The sequence below is a fragment of the Rhea pennata genome, chromosome 12 (genome assembly GCF_028389875.1).
Source record: "Rhea pennata isolate bPtePen1 chromosome 12, bPtePen1.pri, whole genome shotgun sequence".
Lineage (NCBI taxonomy): Eukaryota > Metazoa > Chordata > Aves > Rheiformes > Rheidae > Rhea > Rhea pennata.
Window position 1 is genome coordinate 19,852,129 of NC_084674.1, and position 17,600 is coordinate 19,869,728.

At 37.2% G+C, this 17,600-nt stretch overlaps 1 protein-coding gene across 1 annotated transcript in view; it reads right to left on the reverse strand.

The window, feature by feature from the left end:
- The window catches only part of SLC6A11 (solute carrier family 6 member 11), a 98,855-nt gene that overhangs the window by 12,634 nt on the left and 68,621 nt on the right, over positions 1–17,600 (reverse strand). The window contains exon 7 of the mRNA XM_062585310.1: positions 3,667–3,770. Coding sequence (XP_062441294.1) covers positions 3,667–3,770 — 104 coding nt within the window. The remainder of the gene's footprint in view (positions 1–3,666; positions 3,771–17,600) is intronic.

The window sequence follows — 17,600 nt, forward strand, 5'->3', positions numbered from 1 at the left end:
CAGCTGAAAATTCATTCTACTGTCCTTAAGGAGCTTTTCTGATTACCACAGAGTCCTTAGCATCCCTCCAGTCATTTCCTTGCTTCTATGGATCACCAACACCCAATTTCCATTCCTCTTTCACTCTCAGACTCGAAGCTTGATCTTGCACCACAGTAGTAACGCTACAGCCAACTCGTAATTTGTATATACGGCACAAATGTAAAAATTGGCTCACCGAGGTGTAGCCTCCAGTACAAAGGAGTAGTGCTAGTGAGGCTGGAGTATCAAATGGTTTCGCCTGGAGGGAAACTGCTAAGTATTGAGTAGGGAGCTGGTTCTGCAGGTACAGAGCATGTGAAGTAGGAACAAGAGCATTTTCTGTCTACTAAGAATGGCTGACTTTAAGAAGGTCTGAATGGATTAGGATTGCTTAGCTTGCTAAAACATTAAGAGGAAACATCAATACACCTCAATTTATTTAGAGAAAACATTTCATACTAATGTTACTGCCATTACTTTCATGTCTTCATAAAAGTCACTTGCGATATAAACTGTTGTAAATCCAGGGAGGACCTGGCCTCAAGTAATTTTCTCACTGTATTAGTGTATTACAATGAAAATGAGGAAAGACATTAAAAATTCATTTCCTATTCAAAGATATGAAGTGATTTGTCTGCAATTCATTTACAATGTTAATGAATTAGATCAGCTTGCTAATAAGAAAAACCTTTGTGCAGTTTAGTTTTCTACTCCCTTTTCACACTAAAACACATCATGTTGTTATTTTCCACTGCAACTTCCCTTTAGATTTTTTTTTTTTTTGGAAAACAGAATGCAGAAAGACCAGAAGTATTTGTTACATTTTGAAAATATCAGACATAGTGGGTATTTCAAGAGATTAATCCATAGCTTGTTTTTCATATTTTAACGTGCAAGTTAGAATATGTTTAATTCTGCTTTCTACTATATGGCAAAGGCTGCTTAGTTACTTTGTATGTCTTCCACTGTTCACACTCACTTAACTCAACTGCTTTCTGCAGCATAAGGTTACAATTTCTGTCCAACTTATCTCCTCAGATTTCTTAAGAATCATACTTTGGGGCACAATAAAATCTGTCATAATCAGAAAATTTGTTCAAGTATTTTGTTAAAGGAATTGTGGTGCCTGGATTCAATAGGAAGTATTCCTGCTCTGGGATCTTGTTCAAGACCTTGGAATGAGAGCTACTGATTTCTTTTTAGACAGTGACCAAACTATGCTGTTAGAGAAAAAGATGGAGAACTACATAAGCTTTCTGATCACACATCAAAACTCCTGCTTTTTGTAATAAGTTACAAAACTATAGTGGAAGATTACTGCAGTGCTTGAGGCTGCGAAAGAGGAGTTTCTAGATGGGATGCTACAGGAGAGAAATAAAAGTTTAAAAAGAGCGAAAAGAAGTAGCTTTGCTTAAAGCATCAGTTACACTGATCAGGGGGAAATTTCATTACACCCTGTTCTGTTGGGACATTCCTTACTACTCTGTTGGGGCATTTTTATTCTGAAGATGATGTAGATCAACATTGTGTGCAGGATCTACACTATTTTATACAGAAAAAACTTCGGAATTTTGGCTCTCATAACCAAACAACAGAGTAACTTGTGTTGCCTCTGAGCTACTTTACATGTTGAGAGGGCAGAACACCCATAACTGCTGCTAGTTTTGCAGACACTAAGTTGGTGGACACATTCGCATTTCTGTTTTTGCCAGTCTCCTGGTTTGCACTGTCTCTGGAGGGTCCTACTATTTGGTGTTTCTCTGACAGAAGAGCAAACTGTTGCTAAAGCATCAAAAGAGGAATACGTTTGCTAAAACTGTCTCCTGAACTCTCCATGTAAAACTGTAATTTTGAATTTAAAACCTTACACTTTGGGGTTTTTCAATTTTGCACTGTGTAGGGATTTGTTTCCTTTATAGAAAAATAAAATTTTAATTCTCTGTCTGCAGATCATAAGGAGTCAGTATACTCAAACTATCATTTACTGCCTGGTATTAAAGGCTGTTGAACACTACTTCCAGATTTGTTAGAATGTGACCTAAAATCCTTGGTGTGTTCAGCTGCAAAAAATTACTGAGCATAAAACAAGCAGATACCTGTTTATCACATGAATGCAAAGTCATTAGTTATGAGATTTTTATTTTAACAGCTCCAGGTCAACCAACAGATGGGGAAAAAGTCAAGCTAACAGTAAGCTGAGCTAATGACATTTCATGGTTAAACAGTCATGTGGAGTTAAGTTTACATTATCATTCTTTGCTGTATTTGTTTGCTGTGCTTCTGAGATTGATGATCCAGGAATACAGTAGTGCACAGATGTTTCATTTTTATCATGGAGAAAATAGTGGAAATATCCAGATCAAAAATATGATATAGATACACCATTAGCTGACTGTGTTTGATGTGTATTTGAAAAGTGCCTGGCAAACCGTGGTTATTTGTTTCAGATGGATATGCATATCTAGCACTGGCTGAATAATATCTACTGAATAATTTGATTATGCCTTAATTTTCTAGCACCATATTTTCTATTCCACACACTGCTTGCTTTCTCTCAAGCTTCCACTTAATTTACTTAATTCTACACATATCTAGAATATATACTTACTCATAGTAAGGTTTGCCTTATCTAACCATATCTGCCCAAATAGTTGGGCATCTAGTCTAAACTACTTTTGCATAACCAGTAGAGAAAGAAGAATGCCCCTAGGCAGCAGTTCATTTAATCCTATAATGCTTTTCTGGAAGTTCCTGTTTAAGGTTTCCTTTTGAATGGCTGTAGTTAGATGAATAACGGGAGCCTCATTCTGATAACTTAAAAAAAATAATTTATTATTTATACAAGCCTATGTGTAAAATTCAGTAACATTTAAGGGCTTGGTTCAAGAAACTATTCCTAGGCAAGACTGGCTGTCACCATGTGGCTAATTTCATACATGTATTTAAGTTAAATCAGCTAATTCTTCTTCAATTATACTACACATTTAGTAATATATACAAGAGATTTAATGTAACACTAATAATTCAGCTTTTACTGATAACAGAAGAAAAACGCAATGCTTATTTTCCTGCCAATGCCAGTAAAATGGGTTGTTGTGCAAGAGTCACCTCCTTCTAACATTAATTCAGAAAAGATTTCAACCTACTGAAGCCAAAGGCAAAATCCTTACTGATTTCTATAAAAACTAACAATGAAATGCTATCCTTTTCTAGCTTTAGCTAGGAGCCAGTAAACTATGGGAAAAAAGTGACATTCAAAACAGAAGACACTCAGGTAAGTTTTAATAACAATTTTTGTAAGATTTTTTTTTAAAGCTGACATGTTACACAATAAAACATGGTGCACACATACAAATATATAGGCCAATACGTATATGTGTGTGTACTAAGTGAGCATCTGTGGCTCTGCAAGACTCAGAGATGACAAAAAGGGAAGAAAATTCCAAACCTTTGAAAATGATTCCTCTGAAACAATTAGAAAAAACGTTATAGGTCTATATTCTGCACACACATGCGCATGTGCTGATGAGTATTCAAGTAAGTACCTCCACCAAAGGAAAAGGGAAGCCCTTCCAAATAAAGCTAAACAGGTGGACAGTTCCACCACTGAAACTAAACGTAGAAGTAAAGTGTGGACAATATTACCTGTAGCAGTTATTATTATAGTTGTTGTAACTTCCCAAAGCCGTCAAGCAGCCCAAGCAGATCGCGTAAGAAAAAAATATCTGTGTACCAGCATCCACCCATACCTAAAGACAAAAAAAAGAGGTTATAAAGGCCAAGAAGGAACCATCTTTTTAAATTCATTAAGGGCAAATTTGCAGAGGCAACAGGGTAATGGTGTCTGGCAAAAGTTTTGTAAGTTACACCAAAAAAAAAAAAAAAAAAAAAAAGATTATATTCTCCCCCCTTTCCCAGTGGAAATAAACAAATAAACAAGGAATAACTCAGCTGGTCTTTACAAATTTAACTAACCTAAGAAGAAAGGGACACAGAATTCCTAGAGAAAAAATCTTATCCCATATAAACTACTTAATGACTTTATTACCACTATAAGGCATAATAATTGCAAGCTAAATAGAAACTTCTGCCTATATCTCAAAATCACTTGATAATTATTTACTCAAATTTAAAAGCTCAGGGTGAGAAACACTCTGAAGACAAAAAATTTTGCCATTCAAAGATAATGTACAAATGAAGATGAGCCCGGAAGGAGAAGAGACAAATTAACCAGGGATTCCCCCCCCCCCCCCCAGCAGCACCTAATGGCCCCAACTAAGCAGCAGGACATGGTTGTTCTGGTCACTGTATGAAGAAAGAGTAACAGTTCTTATCAAGTAAGTAGCGTTATAACGTTACTGTGGCAATATTTATATTCCAAACTGATCCTAATACCACATTCTAAATCAGAAAGCGAAAAAACAAAAGCATGCACTGACACAACACGATTATTCTCTTCCCAGCAATCTGAAAACATGAATGTAACACACAACTTTTTTGGTTCTATAAAAAATACTCCAGCAAAACAGCTTGTTTCATTAAGCCTGTTTCACTAGAATCTTGGTGGGTTATTGCTGACAGCAGAAAGGAGTATGTTCTTTTAAAACCTGGTCTTGCTGTGAGATTGATGCAAACAGCCTACCTACACAGCTGGACTATTATTTCCAGTCCAATAAACTCTAACTCCTGGCTTCCTCAGATAAATGAGGCCTATGAGGTTTTTTTTTTTAAAGCACAGCAACCAAAGTGCTTTTCAGAGAAGTAACAAACACTGCAGGGCTGATAACCAGAGGCAATAGCTGTAGCCATTAGCTACTGTAAATGTGGGACAGGTAAGAGATCAAATTTTACTCAAGTAATGACTTCATGACTATACTAATTGTAATCAATTACATATAAATACATGAAGAGGATATATTTGTTTTACATGTGCTCAAGTGAGGCTTCATCTATGGAGCTGCAGAGAGTGTTAGGGTTTAGGAATAATGTTAACATCACATTTTATTTGCATCAGTGGTTTAAATGGTTTCACTGCTGTCATACTGAATAAGATACAGCTGATTACATCTCAAAGTTTCACTACTTGGTAGGGAAAAAACAGCACAGAGAAAGCCTTTTGACAGACAGGCTCTTTAACAAGATTGGAAGCTCCCAAAAAGCTGCAAACAGCATAGGTCAACTGAAAATGCACGGTCTTCTTAAGCCTGTAGAAAAGCCAGGAAACTGGATCAGCAGATGTAGAATCTGCTATTTCCTTCCGTTTCAGTTTTTGCACAATGTATTGTTACAGAGCATTGTATGGCACTTAGATGAGCAATAGCCCTTCCTGTTGGCATATGCCAGCTCCACAGAAGTCTGATTATTCCTGGGACAGTAAGTCCTAGAGGAAATGGGGGCAAAGAGGAATTGTACTCTGAAGTGAGAAACTCCAGAGCTGCTTGAGAAGTGGAGCAGAGAGAACATCCCTCTGGAGGTCCTGTGTACCTTGTTCAAAACACAGATAAAAATCTGGTCTTAAGTGATACAATTTCCTTCAAAGAAAACAAGTCTCTGAAGGCAGTGACATCTAACAGGGAATCGACATAAAAATAATGCGGAATACTTTCAGTGGAACATATTCTGTAAGCAAGTGTTCACACAGTCTATAAAAGTTGAACCAGACTGAAGAATCCTGTGTTTTTGTTGTACTATATTACATCAAACTAGAAATTCTACTAGAACGTACGGCTAGTGCTTAAAAAGGGAGGAGGAGGTAATTTTAAATACTGAATAGAATAACAGAATCAGAGTAAGTTCTTTCGGACTGTAGGGTCAGAGAACCAATGACATTTAACTTGTTATGATCATTCATTTTTCACTTTCAGGTTTGAAATACTTCTGAAATGGCAAAAACACTTGCACCTGATCAAGGAAGTGGCAAATAGTGAAATGAACTTAGAAATCACAGGTAGTCTTTTGATAGGTGGGTAAATATGAGGGATGGACTAACCCTGTCATGTTTTGTCACAAGCCTGGATATGTTAACCTTTTAAGGACAAGCGCTCGATATTACAGCTTACTTCTTCAAACTCTTGCCTCAACAGCTAGTGACCATTGGACATATTCAATATCACACTGCGGTGCTCATTAATAATGGGAGAGTTTGTTGGGGCAAATCAATTGTTAGGTAGTACTAGTCCTACCCAGCTTTCGTCATTCATAAACAGGATCTCAGAGGAATTTCTCCCCCTAAAAATATACTTTTGGGGGCTCCTTGTAGATACCACTCAAAAATTCAGGCTCCATCCATCTGGCTTACAACAACAAAAGCATTATAAATTATTTCTGAAGGTGCTGAATCACTGCACTGCAATATGTAGGTAACTGTGCAATGTCTGGCTTAAATTAAAAGTTTTAACATTTTCCAAGTACATGGAATGAATGTAGCAGGATTCCACAGAACGATGAAATTCTGAAGGACAGAGACAAAAAAAAAAAAACACTGCCAATAAACTGAAAACCAAGGAATCTGGAGCCAGGAGTTGGTGAAAGGCCTGAACAAAAGCAGTAAGCTTTTTCTGGGCTCGATGTATTTCTGGCATGAGTAAATTTCAGAGGAAAAGATCAGCACCAGAGAACATCCTGTTCATACTTTGTATGCTTTATACCTTGAAAATCCTTGGTTAATGGTATTTAAGTCAGTTCAGTAATATGCATTTATGCATTCATGCATTTGAGGGTGGAAAATGTTACACAGTCTTCCACTAACTCCCACTTTAATAGATGGAATTAACTGTTTTTTCTTATTTTTCTTCACCTCATATTTAAAATGTTTCCATACCAGAACAAGACGAAAATTCAAGCTCAGACTGTTATATCTCAATATCTAAAAAATCCAAATGCTAAAGAGCAGAACCTTTATATCTACTGTGCTCACATTCTGCACCTGAGTTACAGCCATTTTCTGGACACATTAGGCTTAGCGCCACATTAGCAACAGTATGGGCAAACCAGAAGAATGCAAAAGCCAGCTCAGAATACAGCACCAAGGCTATTGCTGTGATTCCTATACAGAATTAATTCTTATTGGCTGATGGATGAGAAGAAAGAACTGTTCAGTGAGTCCATGCAATGAAGGTCTATTTCCAGAAGGAGGAGGCAAAGCCAAGAAGCCTCAGCTGTATGACACAGTTCGCTTTCTCCAGGTAGAAATGAGACACGGCAGTGAGAAGTAGTAAGCCTCTTCACCTTCCATTCTCTGATTGGGAAGGGGAACAGAAGAGCTCTGTCTGTGCCCTGCTTCCCAGTCTGAGGCTCTCCCAAGCTTCATGTTATTCTACAGCTTTTCTGATTCACAGCTAGGCTCACAAGCAGTGGTCTCAGCTGTGCCCTGCTGGTAACTAACTCATACAGGAACAAACATGATTCCACAAAACAGAACGAACAAGAATATTTTACTGAAAACAGATTGCAAAGTTCAGCTCTCAGAAGCTAGGAATACCTGAAAATTAAGTCTGCCTGCATAACCTTAATTTGACCTTCTTGTGCGTAGGTCTAGGACATACTCTTCATTTACATGATTATAACACTACCCTAGTCTCTGCCCGAAGAGATGAATCAAGCTAATGAAAAAGAGGATAATGTTGTCTGGAGGATCCCTTGCCTCTTTTGTTGGCATAACTCTAGTGCATGTAATGAAAGAACAAGAATGAAAAAAGGAAGAAGGATGTGCTGTAGTTAAGACAACAAAATACAGCTCTGGAGAATTAAGATTCGTTTTGTGTCTCTGCCATAAAGTTCCTATGTGACATTATGTCCTTAAATCATTTAAACCAACCTTTTCACAGCTGTTCGTTAACTGGATAGTCCTCATTTAACAAGTGTCCAAACTGAAGTACAAAATTACTGAGAATTCAGTGTTGCAACTAAGGTGAATGAAATCAACATCTCAAATAAGTAAAGAACCACAGAGTTTAGAAGGCCAAGTTCTACCAATTTCAAATTGAAAGTCACAAACTGAGTGGCAACTTCTCATTTTAATCTTACTTTGTATCTCCTTACATCAGTAAGGTGTGGTCATGCCATACACTGAAAATAAAGTAATTAAAGTTTATGAAGCACATACACAGTACAGAAATAAATCACATATAAAGAAAGGCTGAGCCATTTCTTGTGATTATCAAGGTCTGAAAGATATGCATTATATTTATACAGACAAGCAATGAACAAGAAGGATAGAACAGAATATTCCGTAACTCTCCTGAAAGGAGTTTAGTCAATGTTGTACTCAAATAAAGCGGAGACCCTAGGGAAAACCTGTTAAGTGATCATGTTATTTAATTCCATAATTCATGGACTAAGAATGAACATTGCTCATCTTAAGGTCTACCACTAGACTCCAGGCCTTTCTCTAGCTTTGTGCCTTCCCTTTACTTTTCATAGTCTCTGTATATACTTTCCTTAATTCTGTTCTTAGATGTAAGTACACAGTTTTGACAGCTGGTCATGCGATACCTCTGTATATAGAATCACTGCTGCCACTTCTCAGTGCATACCACTGCTTTAAAAGAAACATGCAGTACATACTGTGACAGCATCACGTGTACATATTCAGAAATACGCACAATTTTTTTCATTCTTAACAGTAAGACTGAAAACCCACTTCAGCTGCAATACTCAAAGCATCTTTAATTGTAGAGTGTTTAACGATGATTCCAAAATAAGGTACTCTGAGAATACGGAAAATCTTATACACTGGTTAAATGCTGAACCCATTCTACAAAACATGGTGTCCAAATGCTGAAAGTCATTTATTTCTCATTGTGTAAAAAATAAAATGAACAATCATTATAGTTTTCTTTCAATTTAAATTATTTATTTCTTTTGATGAATCTCAGTAGTATTCGTATTTTAAAGAGCAATTTTCCTTTGGTTTCAAAAAATTTCTAAGTATACAGCCTTTTCTGTCAGTTTATAATAAAGAAAAGTTAAAGGCATGAAATAGTTGCAAATTTTTGTAACTGTAAGAATGCCTGAGTAAAACAGTTTATTTCAAAATAAATAGTAACACAGCAAAAGTGTAAGTCTCACACACCTTGAGAGGTTTAACGTCCATGTGCCAATGACTCATATCACATATAGAAAATGTGGAAATATATAGAGGTGTGGAAAATGTGAAAAAAAATCACTTCAGCTATAGAACCTCTCTACCTCAAGGCTCAGCATTTTCAGACTGCCTTCTAAAGCACATGCCCTGAGAACCTGTGGTCAGTGGTTTACACCTGAGCCACCTGGGAATCAGTGAAGCCATCTTCATATTTGCTGCGCTATAGAAGTTAAGAAAATTCCATGAGAAAATAGAGGCAGCAACAAGAAGACTAAACCAAGATCAGAAAAAAAAAATACATGCAAAGTAGAAAAAGAGATCCCAAAATTATGGGCTCCGGCCCATAAATAGTCTGATGTAGCAAACAGCAGGGCTCCAGGACCACTGGGCTCTGCTTCTCAAAGTACTGTTTTGATGTTAGGAAAATGGAGAACACATACGTTGTGCTTCCACAGAAAAGCACCACATAACTTGATGTTTCCTACACAGTCATCTTGACGTTTTCTATGTATGAGGCTTTTTCCCAGTCTTAGAACTCGTGTAACTTAAATAAATGGCAATGTTACTACTTAGATGAGCTTTCCACAATACTAGGAAACTAAGGAGTCTGCAACTAACGGAAGTGTGCCCACTCAATTTAGGCTAACATGCCTAACATGCATAGGAATCATTCCCAGAGCTTTCCTGAAATTGCCATTTATTACATTCCCCTGCTATCTTTTACAGTATGTAAAGTATGTACGCTAGGACACATACATATATGTATATATCCTCTTAGACAAAATTTAAAAATAGGCAGCAGTGAATGAGCATTTTACCACTGATTTTATTCAAATTAAAGCAGTTTTTATGGCTTTTTCATTATGAAGTACCTTCATCTAAATTACAAACTATCACCTGGCATGGTGTAGTGTAATTGGCAATAGCAGGAGAGAGCACCAGGATGTGGAAGGAATACACTGCAAGGAATGCAACAACTCAAACACTTAGAGGGCATTAGAAGAGAATCAATCCATTCCTTGTATACATTCTCCCCTTCTTCTGACTATGAGTACACTGATAATATATCTTACTATAATATATCTTACTCCCGTGAGTCTGGCAGATCAAATCTAGTAGGGAAGAATAAACTTCATTATTTTCCTATATAATCAACATGGTTATTGTAACTTCACAGGTCCTCATGGCTGACTATCTAAGAATAAAAAAGACTGATTTTCTGATGCTGGTATATGGTCATTTTTTAGTAATTCGCAAACCTTTTCAACAGAGTTAATTAAAAATACATATTTCTTTTGATTAGAAATTAAATAAAAAGATATTGCAGCGTATTAAACTACTTAAAACCAGGGATCACAATGGAAGGCATTTTGCTGGCCAGGAAAATAAGAGTCTCCTGCTTGAAATGGAGATCTTGGAGCCACCAAGGAGCAAAACAGGCTGCTGCAACTCAATTTTAAAGCCACTTTACTGAGTAGAATATTACTTCATTTAAAGGCATTGGTTGAAGCCTCTGAGAATGCATATGACAACCTTCATGATAAACCATTTTGAATGCCACGATGCCACTGCCTCAACAAACAAGAGACATCGAATTACTTTTCATAGTAGTTCAATATATTTTTGATGTATTCCATTAAGTCTAGCCCTTTAAGAGCAAACTTGCAATATGCCTAAGTTTATCAAAACAAAATTTATTGAACCTAAGGCAGAAGTAACACAAAGACTACCGGACATAACCCAAAGACTACTGAAAATAAGTCTGATTCCATGCTACATTGAAGTGGCAACTGTTCATTCAAGCACTCAGTAATGGAAAAGAAAGTTCAGCATGGTATTTTGTAGGTGAAACACAAATCCCCAGGCTTACCCAGATGCCAGAAATGGTACTAAAACAGACCTCAGTCACATCCATGCAACCTCAGTCAACTCAAAAGAACTGTGGTTAGGGCAAAGCTGGGGTCTCCATGTTCAGAAAAATAAAGGAACTGCTGGATCCAAGCACCCTGGCACCAGTTTTGTTACTTAAAGTAAATAGGCTCTTTAGCCCCTGTCCCCAAATGCCCCCTTGGAGGGAAAAAGAAAAAAAAAAAAGAAAAAAGAGAAAGAGAAAAAAAAAGAACAAGTCTTGTTAGTCTTTTAACTTAATGGGAAATGTCATTAAATGGAAAACCAAACCAAAGCAAAATATGAACTGTGTATTGTGGCGAAACAGCAGCAAAAATGTTGAGTCTTGGATACAGGACTTAGTTTGTTTCTGAAGTTTACTACCCAGGGTTTTTTAAACAACAGAGCTTCTGAAAGCCCAGCCTTCATTAGAGCAGGAAAACACAACTTAAACGGCCAGGCAGAAAATGGCTGAATTAAGCTCTTTTTCCCCCCTCTTTTTAGTGGTAGTGATTCTCAAAAGATTGGAAGTAGGTTAGGAAAATAATTAAACAGCTATGTTTCTAGTGTCTACCTGACAACAGCTTTTGTAGAAGTGAATAATTACATGAAAATCACTTCCTTTCCACCTCTCTTTGGGATTTCTGTGGGTTGCTAGGCAGTCTCCCTCACACCTTCTGCTAATGTTACTTACAGACACGATGAATACAGTATATTCATTATGAGAATGGTGAGCTGAGGGGGAGAAGGACCTAAATACTTGAAGTTTTGTTTATTCATTGCTGCCTTTGGAGACCAACACTATAGCTCAGATTACTTTACACATATTTAAATGCTAATTTGCCCAGGCACGACTGTTGGCCAAGTACCACCCTATTAAAATAGAACAGAATCTTTCTCAATAGAGAAGCCACACTAGTAGTATGTTTCTGTGTTGCCAACCAATGTTGAAAGTCAGGTGCTGGAGCAAGAGATACTGAGGTCCTTTATAGGACTTACAGGAAGACCTCTTTCCCTCCCTCCGACTGCCTTTGGTGACTGAAATAACGCTTGTTGTAAGACTGCTTTACTTTCCTGAACTCCTTAAACCAAGACTTAGGAGATGTCTTGATTGTCTTGGCATGATCCCAAATCTAGCACTACCAAAATACTATCATATTTTTCTGTTTGTATAATCTTGAGCGCACGCATACAGATTGGGGTGTATGCTACTAAAAAACCTCCGAACATTATTTAAAATCACTCTCCTCTGGAAACTGCTAGCTGAGATAACTAGAGTCTTGAATGTTTGTTTTAGATAGCAAGGGTGTTTGTGGCTGTAGGAAGGGCAATGGACCAAATCTGGATCTACTAACATCAAGTGCAAGATTTTGTGGGTTTTCGAAAAGGGTCTCTAGGGCTAAACTCTGATTTCAGGCTTCTGAGCTTGCAATTCACTTTGATTATGGACTCGCCAGTTGATGTCCTCCATGTCACCTCACTCAGTGGGATACAGGAGAAAGGAGGCTTTGGATTCTCTCCCTAGAATCAGCACACCTTGAGGGTAAAATTCAAATACACAAGCTAGCATCCCAGTAAAAAGAAATCCCAGCCTGGCAATAGCTGAAATGCTAAACAGAATGCAAATGTTTTACCTCAAGTCATTCACTAATTGTCTCCTTAACTTGGATAATTACTGAGGACAGTTAGCAGCACAGACCATATCCCCCTACATCAGTACACAATTCTTCCAAATTTAACTCCATTACAAAACCAAGTAACAATCCCTAACTGTAAATCTGTTGTCTCATTATATTACAGTACAATAAACTAATTTCTCAAAGTTTAGATTTTTTAAAATGTTACCCATGCCCCAAAAGGTACAAGGCTCAAATGTGTGCAACGCTGGGATGCTTGTTTGTCTACTTCCGTTTTCAATCTTTGTATTATCTGCTTTTAATTAGCATCTCAGGCATCAATGTGGGTCTAAATTCCAGGACATTCAGTACATATGTGACTTGAGTTTTTGGCAGGGGTAGACTTGAAAGCTTGCCTGTTCTGCAAGCTCTGTCAGCAAAAAGACACCTTGCAGAGCTGGAGGCTCAGAAGACCACCTGGGCGGTTACAGAGAAGTGGCAAAGCATGTGAGAGAACGCACTGAGGTCTGGATGGGCACGGTGTCTTGGTGCCCTCAGCTTCACTCAGAAACAGCAGTGCCTAAGGGCAGTTTTGCCTGTGATGTATGACTGTGCATTTTGGCTAAAAAAGTGCCCTTTTGCATTCCTTTTTTTTTTTTTTTTTTTTTTTAAGAGATTTAAACAGTCACCAAGTTGCATCATAATAAACTATGAAAGGCATATTAAATAGTGTTGTTAAAGCAGAACACCTTGGAGCTGCTTTCTCCAGTCAGTGTTTCAATGAATGAATGCTAGCTGATATTACTTGTTAAAGAAATTACTGTGATTCAGTAGTACCAACCTATCCTCTGCCTTGTTTGATTTCTTCTGTGCCAATAAACAAAATCACAGGAATAACTTTCATACAACTTTGCCCATATTTAATTAACATTTCAGCTTTGTCCAATGCAAAAATCCTATCCAAGAATTCCTCTGAAGCGTCTTCATGATAAGATTTCCCTGTTTTCATTTACAGCCCATAGTCTTAACAGCTGCCTAGAACACATGTAAGGAGTTATAATACAGAATTTTCTCTCCAAATGTGTAACAACTTTTCAGTATTTTGGGGACATAATGTAGAAAATCTACAGGAACCTTCGTAAGATATTATTTGGATAAAAGCATTTATATCCTTTTGATGAACAAGATTTCTGGGAAAAAAAAAGCCACTAGGTAGCTGGAACAATATTTGTGTGTCTGTATGAAATGAAACCTGTTTTTTCATAGATTAGTAGCTTAAATTCAAGAATCTGGCAAACTGAAAAACTTTAAAGAAAAAGGTGTTGATCAGATTTAATGATATTTTTGCCTCTTAACACCTGAGCACTATCTTTTCACTCTGAGATTCATCACTTACAACTGCATACCAAATGTTTATAGAGTTCAGATCAGCAGGAATGGTCTGAAGCATTCTTCTGTGACAAAGCTGAGTTAAGTACTTATCTATATTCATTTACGACCAAGTATTCAACTGATCTACTTTGACAGGCAGTTGACCTTAGTGAGATATTCTTCCCTGTCAGGCCTAAGTAACTTTAAAGAAATAGAGCATTTTCTTTCATTTAGGCCTTTGTTACAGATTTTTATTTTTTTGCTCATCTTTTTTTTATTTTGGAAGTATATTAGCTGGGCTGGCAAAGGTTAAAGGGACCAAGGGAAGGGTCATATGCAGTTGAAAACCATTATATATTTATACCCGAAGTACATTCTGAGCAACCACTTTGTTTTGCTTTCTTTCTTCCACCAACCATTTTCAAAATGGACAAATTGCACAGATAGCAACAATGCCCAGGGCCTCCCTCCACTCCAGCCTTCTCTGCAGAAACTCTTCAGGAAAACTCCCTTTGTCAAATGGTATCTCAGTGCCTTCAGGATAACCAGAGGGCCACCCTTCTATTGAAAGCTATAGTTTATTGAAAACTGTTCAGCAATCTGGAATTGTAAAGTCATAGACTGCAAGAGAACCCATATATTCCAGCTGTGCTGCAGCTATACACTTCTTTTGTAGCAAACCATAGAAACATAGAAATTTTGCCTTCTCATATAGTTGTACTATCTGTACTGTTATAATGCTGCAGCCATCTGACAGTAGAAGTTATTTTTTTTTTCATTCTGTGCATGATACAAAAAAGCACAGAAATAGCAACAGACTTTCTCTTTTCACATACAGAGTTACTTTCAGTGTCCTGAAGGCACCAGACTTTACCAGGTATTTTTGAATGCAAGTTCAAATCAGTTATTAATACAGGTGTGATGCCAAAGTTGGTTAGATTAGGGGCCTAATGGGGTATTAATTTTAAAATAAGGATGTATTGTCCTGAGCTTTGTTATAGCTAATGGAGACTGACCAACCTCCCCAGAAAATGATTCAATCTGTACTTTGGATAAATTACCCTCTAGAGAAACCTATTTTCCCCCTATTGCTTATATTTGGGTCTTAAGGCACTGCATTAAGGTTCCTCAGTAGGGTACCTAAAATCAAATGACATGAATACTCTCCTCATCAGAAGTCCCTACTTATTTTCAACAGGACCTGCGCATAACAGTGCTGAAGATCCTAAGCCACTTAGACCCTTGAAGAGTCTGCTCTAATTGTGTATTTCACCTGTAATATCTTTTAATATCCATTTTGCAATGTGAAAATTTCCTTTTTAAGGAAACCTTACAGTTAGTGCTAAAAAAGACAAATGATCTGAAATTCAGAGGAAAAGAAAAGCACTTTACCTCAGTAGCGCATGCTTTCAAAATTTACAGCTTATTTTAAACAGGTAAAACTTCTGCAATGTTAGGACACAAAATCTAATAGAAAATTTCCCATTGACTTTCATGGGCCAAGATTTTGCCCTGCTGATTTTTATAGAATTAGTATTTGTAAAAAAGGAAATGCAACTAAATGCTTATCTGTTTTTTCTTTGTTTGGGGCTTTTTTTTTAATTGCAGAAATACTTGTCAAGACAAAATTCAAAATATGTGAAGTTAATGTATATTCTATTATTTTAACGTAGCATTTGGCAAACAGTGATTGAAGACATTAAGCAAAGTAAAATGAAAAGAAGTTAGTCACTCCTCAGAATATAAAGAATTTGAAATTGGGCTAGGTTGGAAAAATCAAATTTAGCATGGCATTGATTCTCATCCAAATAGAAAAATACCTCTCAGGAGCATCTTCAGAAATTCCAAGCAATAAATGGAAGTCTGCACCAGAAGAGCTTATCTATGTTCAGTGTCACTGTTCACTTCAGAAATGCCTTTCACAATCCAAAAAATTTTCCTGTCTGCAAATATCTTGCAGGAGGCACACTAACAGTGGTGTTTGGACATTAGGACAATTCTAGTGAATATTAAAATCTGTGCTGTGATAAGGAAGTGTACACAGAGATAGAGATTCTACTCTTGTATGCATTAGTGCAAAGAGAAGTTCCATGTTTACATCATTGAAATGCTTGATCAAGTCTGATCTGAGAGACATAGTATTTAATGCATACCCCAGATCTTTATTCTTTCTTTGCATGTACACATAAAGATCCCACTAGCTCCTCAGGAAAGAAAGGCTGTCTTTGACTGGAAAGTCTGTATCAGTGGACACACGAAAGTGTTTTGGCTGTATGTGCCAATACTGTTTCTTTTCTTTTTTCCTTTTTTTTTTTTTTTTTTTTTTTTTTTTTTTTTTTTTTTTTACAAGATTTACTAGAGTCTAATAACCCTACATCCTTACTTAGGGTAGGATGCGCAGAGATTGTCAAGCACTGATGTGCAAACACAGCAAAAGAGTAGACAGACTGGAAACAGCTCTGTTTAAAAATGTGCTCTTTGTTTTTTATTTTTTCTTGACTGTTTGTTCTTGCTTTTGCTACAGTAGGGTAACTCTGTGAAAATAGGAAGTAGCAGCACCAGCCTTACAGGCTGATTGGGGCCATCAATGCACTAAAGGCTTGATTCACACTTTCTCAGATTACATCAAATGAGATTACTGCCTTCCTTCTCCTGTGTGGGGGAAGATGACAGTGGGTCTCAGAAAGCTTTTTTATGTTTGTAGCTTCTACTCACAGGACTTCTTTTTTCAGTTACTGCAGTCAGTAAGTGATTGTAAGGAACGATCTGCCTCTATTGACTCTGCATGGAAAGCAGAGAGGGTGGCAGTCATAAGAGCTTAGCTTTGTAACCCACAGCATTGCCTTTCTCCAGCCACTGCCAAAAGCATAAAAGCCCAAAGGCAAGGCAAGCAAAAGCCTACAGTGTTGATTTGCCCAGAGATAAAGCACATATTTCCCCTTTTAGACTACACTGGCATACTGCCGAGGGTGGGCACCTCACCACTGGCTTCTGGCCCAGCTGCTGGAATTGTGCCACTGGCAGCTGCATTTCAAAAATTAAGAAACTTCTCAAGTTTCCAAAGCATTACCAGTGTAAAATTCATCTTGCTCTTCTTCCAGAGCCAGTTTCTTTTCTATATTTGGCATTGAAATGTAACAGAAAGTACTGGAAAAGCTTAGAAAATGCAAAAATGATAAAACCAACCAAGACAGACCATAAAACCTAGAATATTTGGAAGAAGAAACCAGCATATGGACGAAAGTGATCCAAGTCGTAAGTCTACTTTGATCTTCAAAAGCATTTTGGAAAAAATCTGTCACCAAAAACTCTTTAGGAAACTAAGCATCTATGATATATGAAAGAAAGTGCATGCTGGATAAATAATTTGATTAAAAGATAGGAAACTCAGGACAAGAAATAAACACACACTTTTTACAATGGAAGGAGGCCAGCCACAGAATACTACAGTGACCTCTGCTGTTCAGTGAGAAAGAGAGGTGACAGTAAGTTACTCAAACTAGTAAGAATGATGGCCAACTGTTATGATGGCTCTTGTGAAAGGCAGTGACTGCAAAATTAAATGGCAGAAAAATTCAATGTCAAAACCTTAAAGTATTATACATGAGAAAAAGCAATTC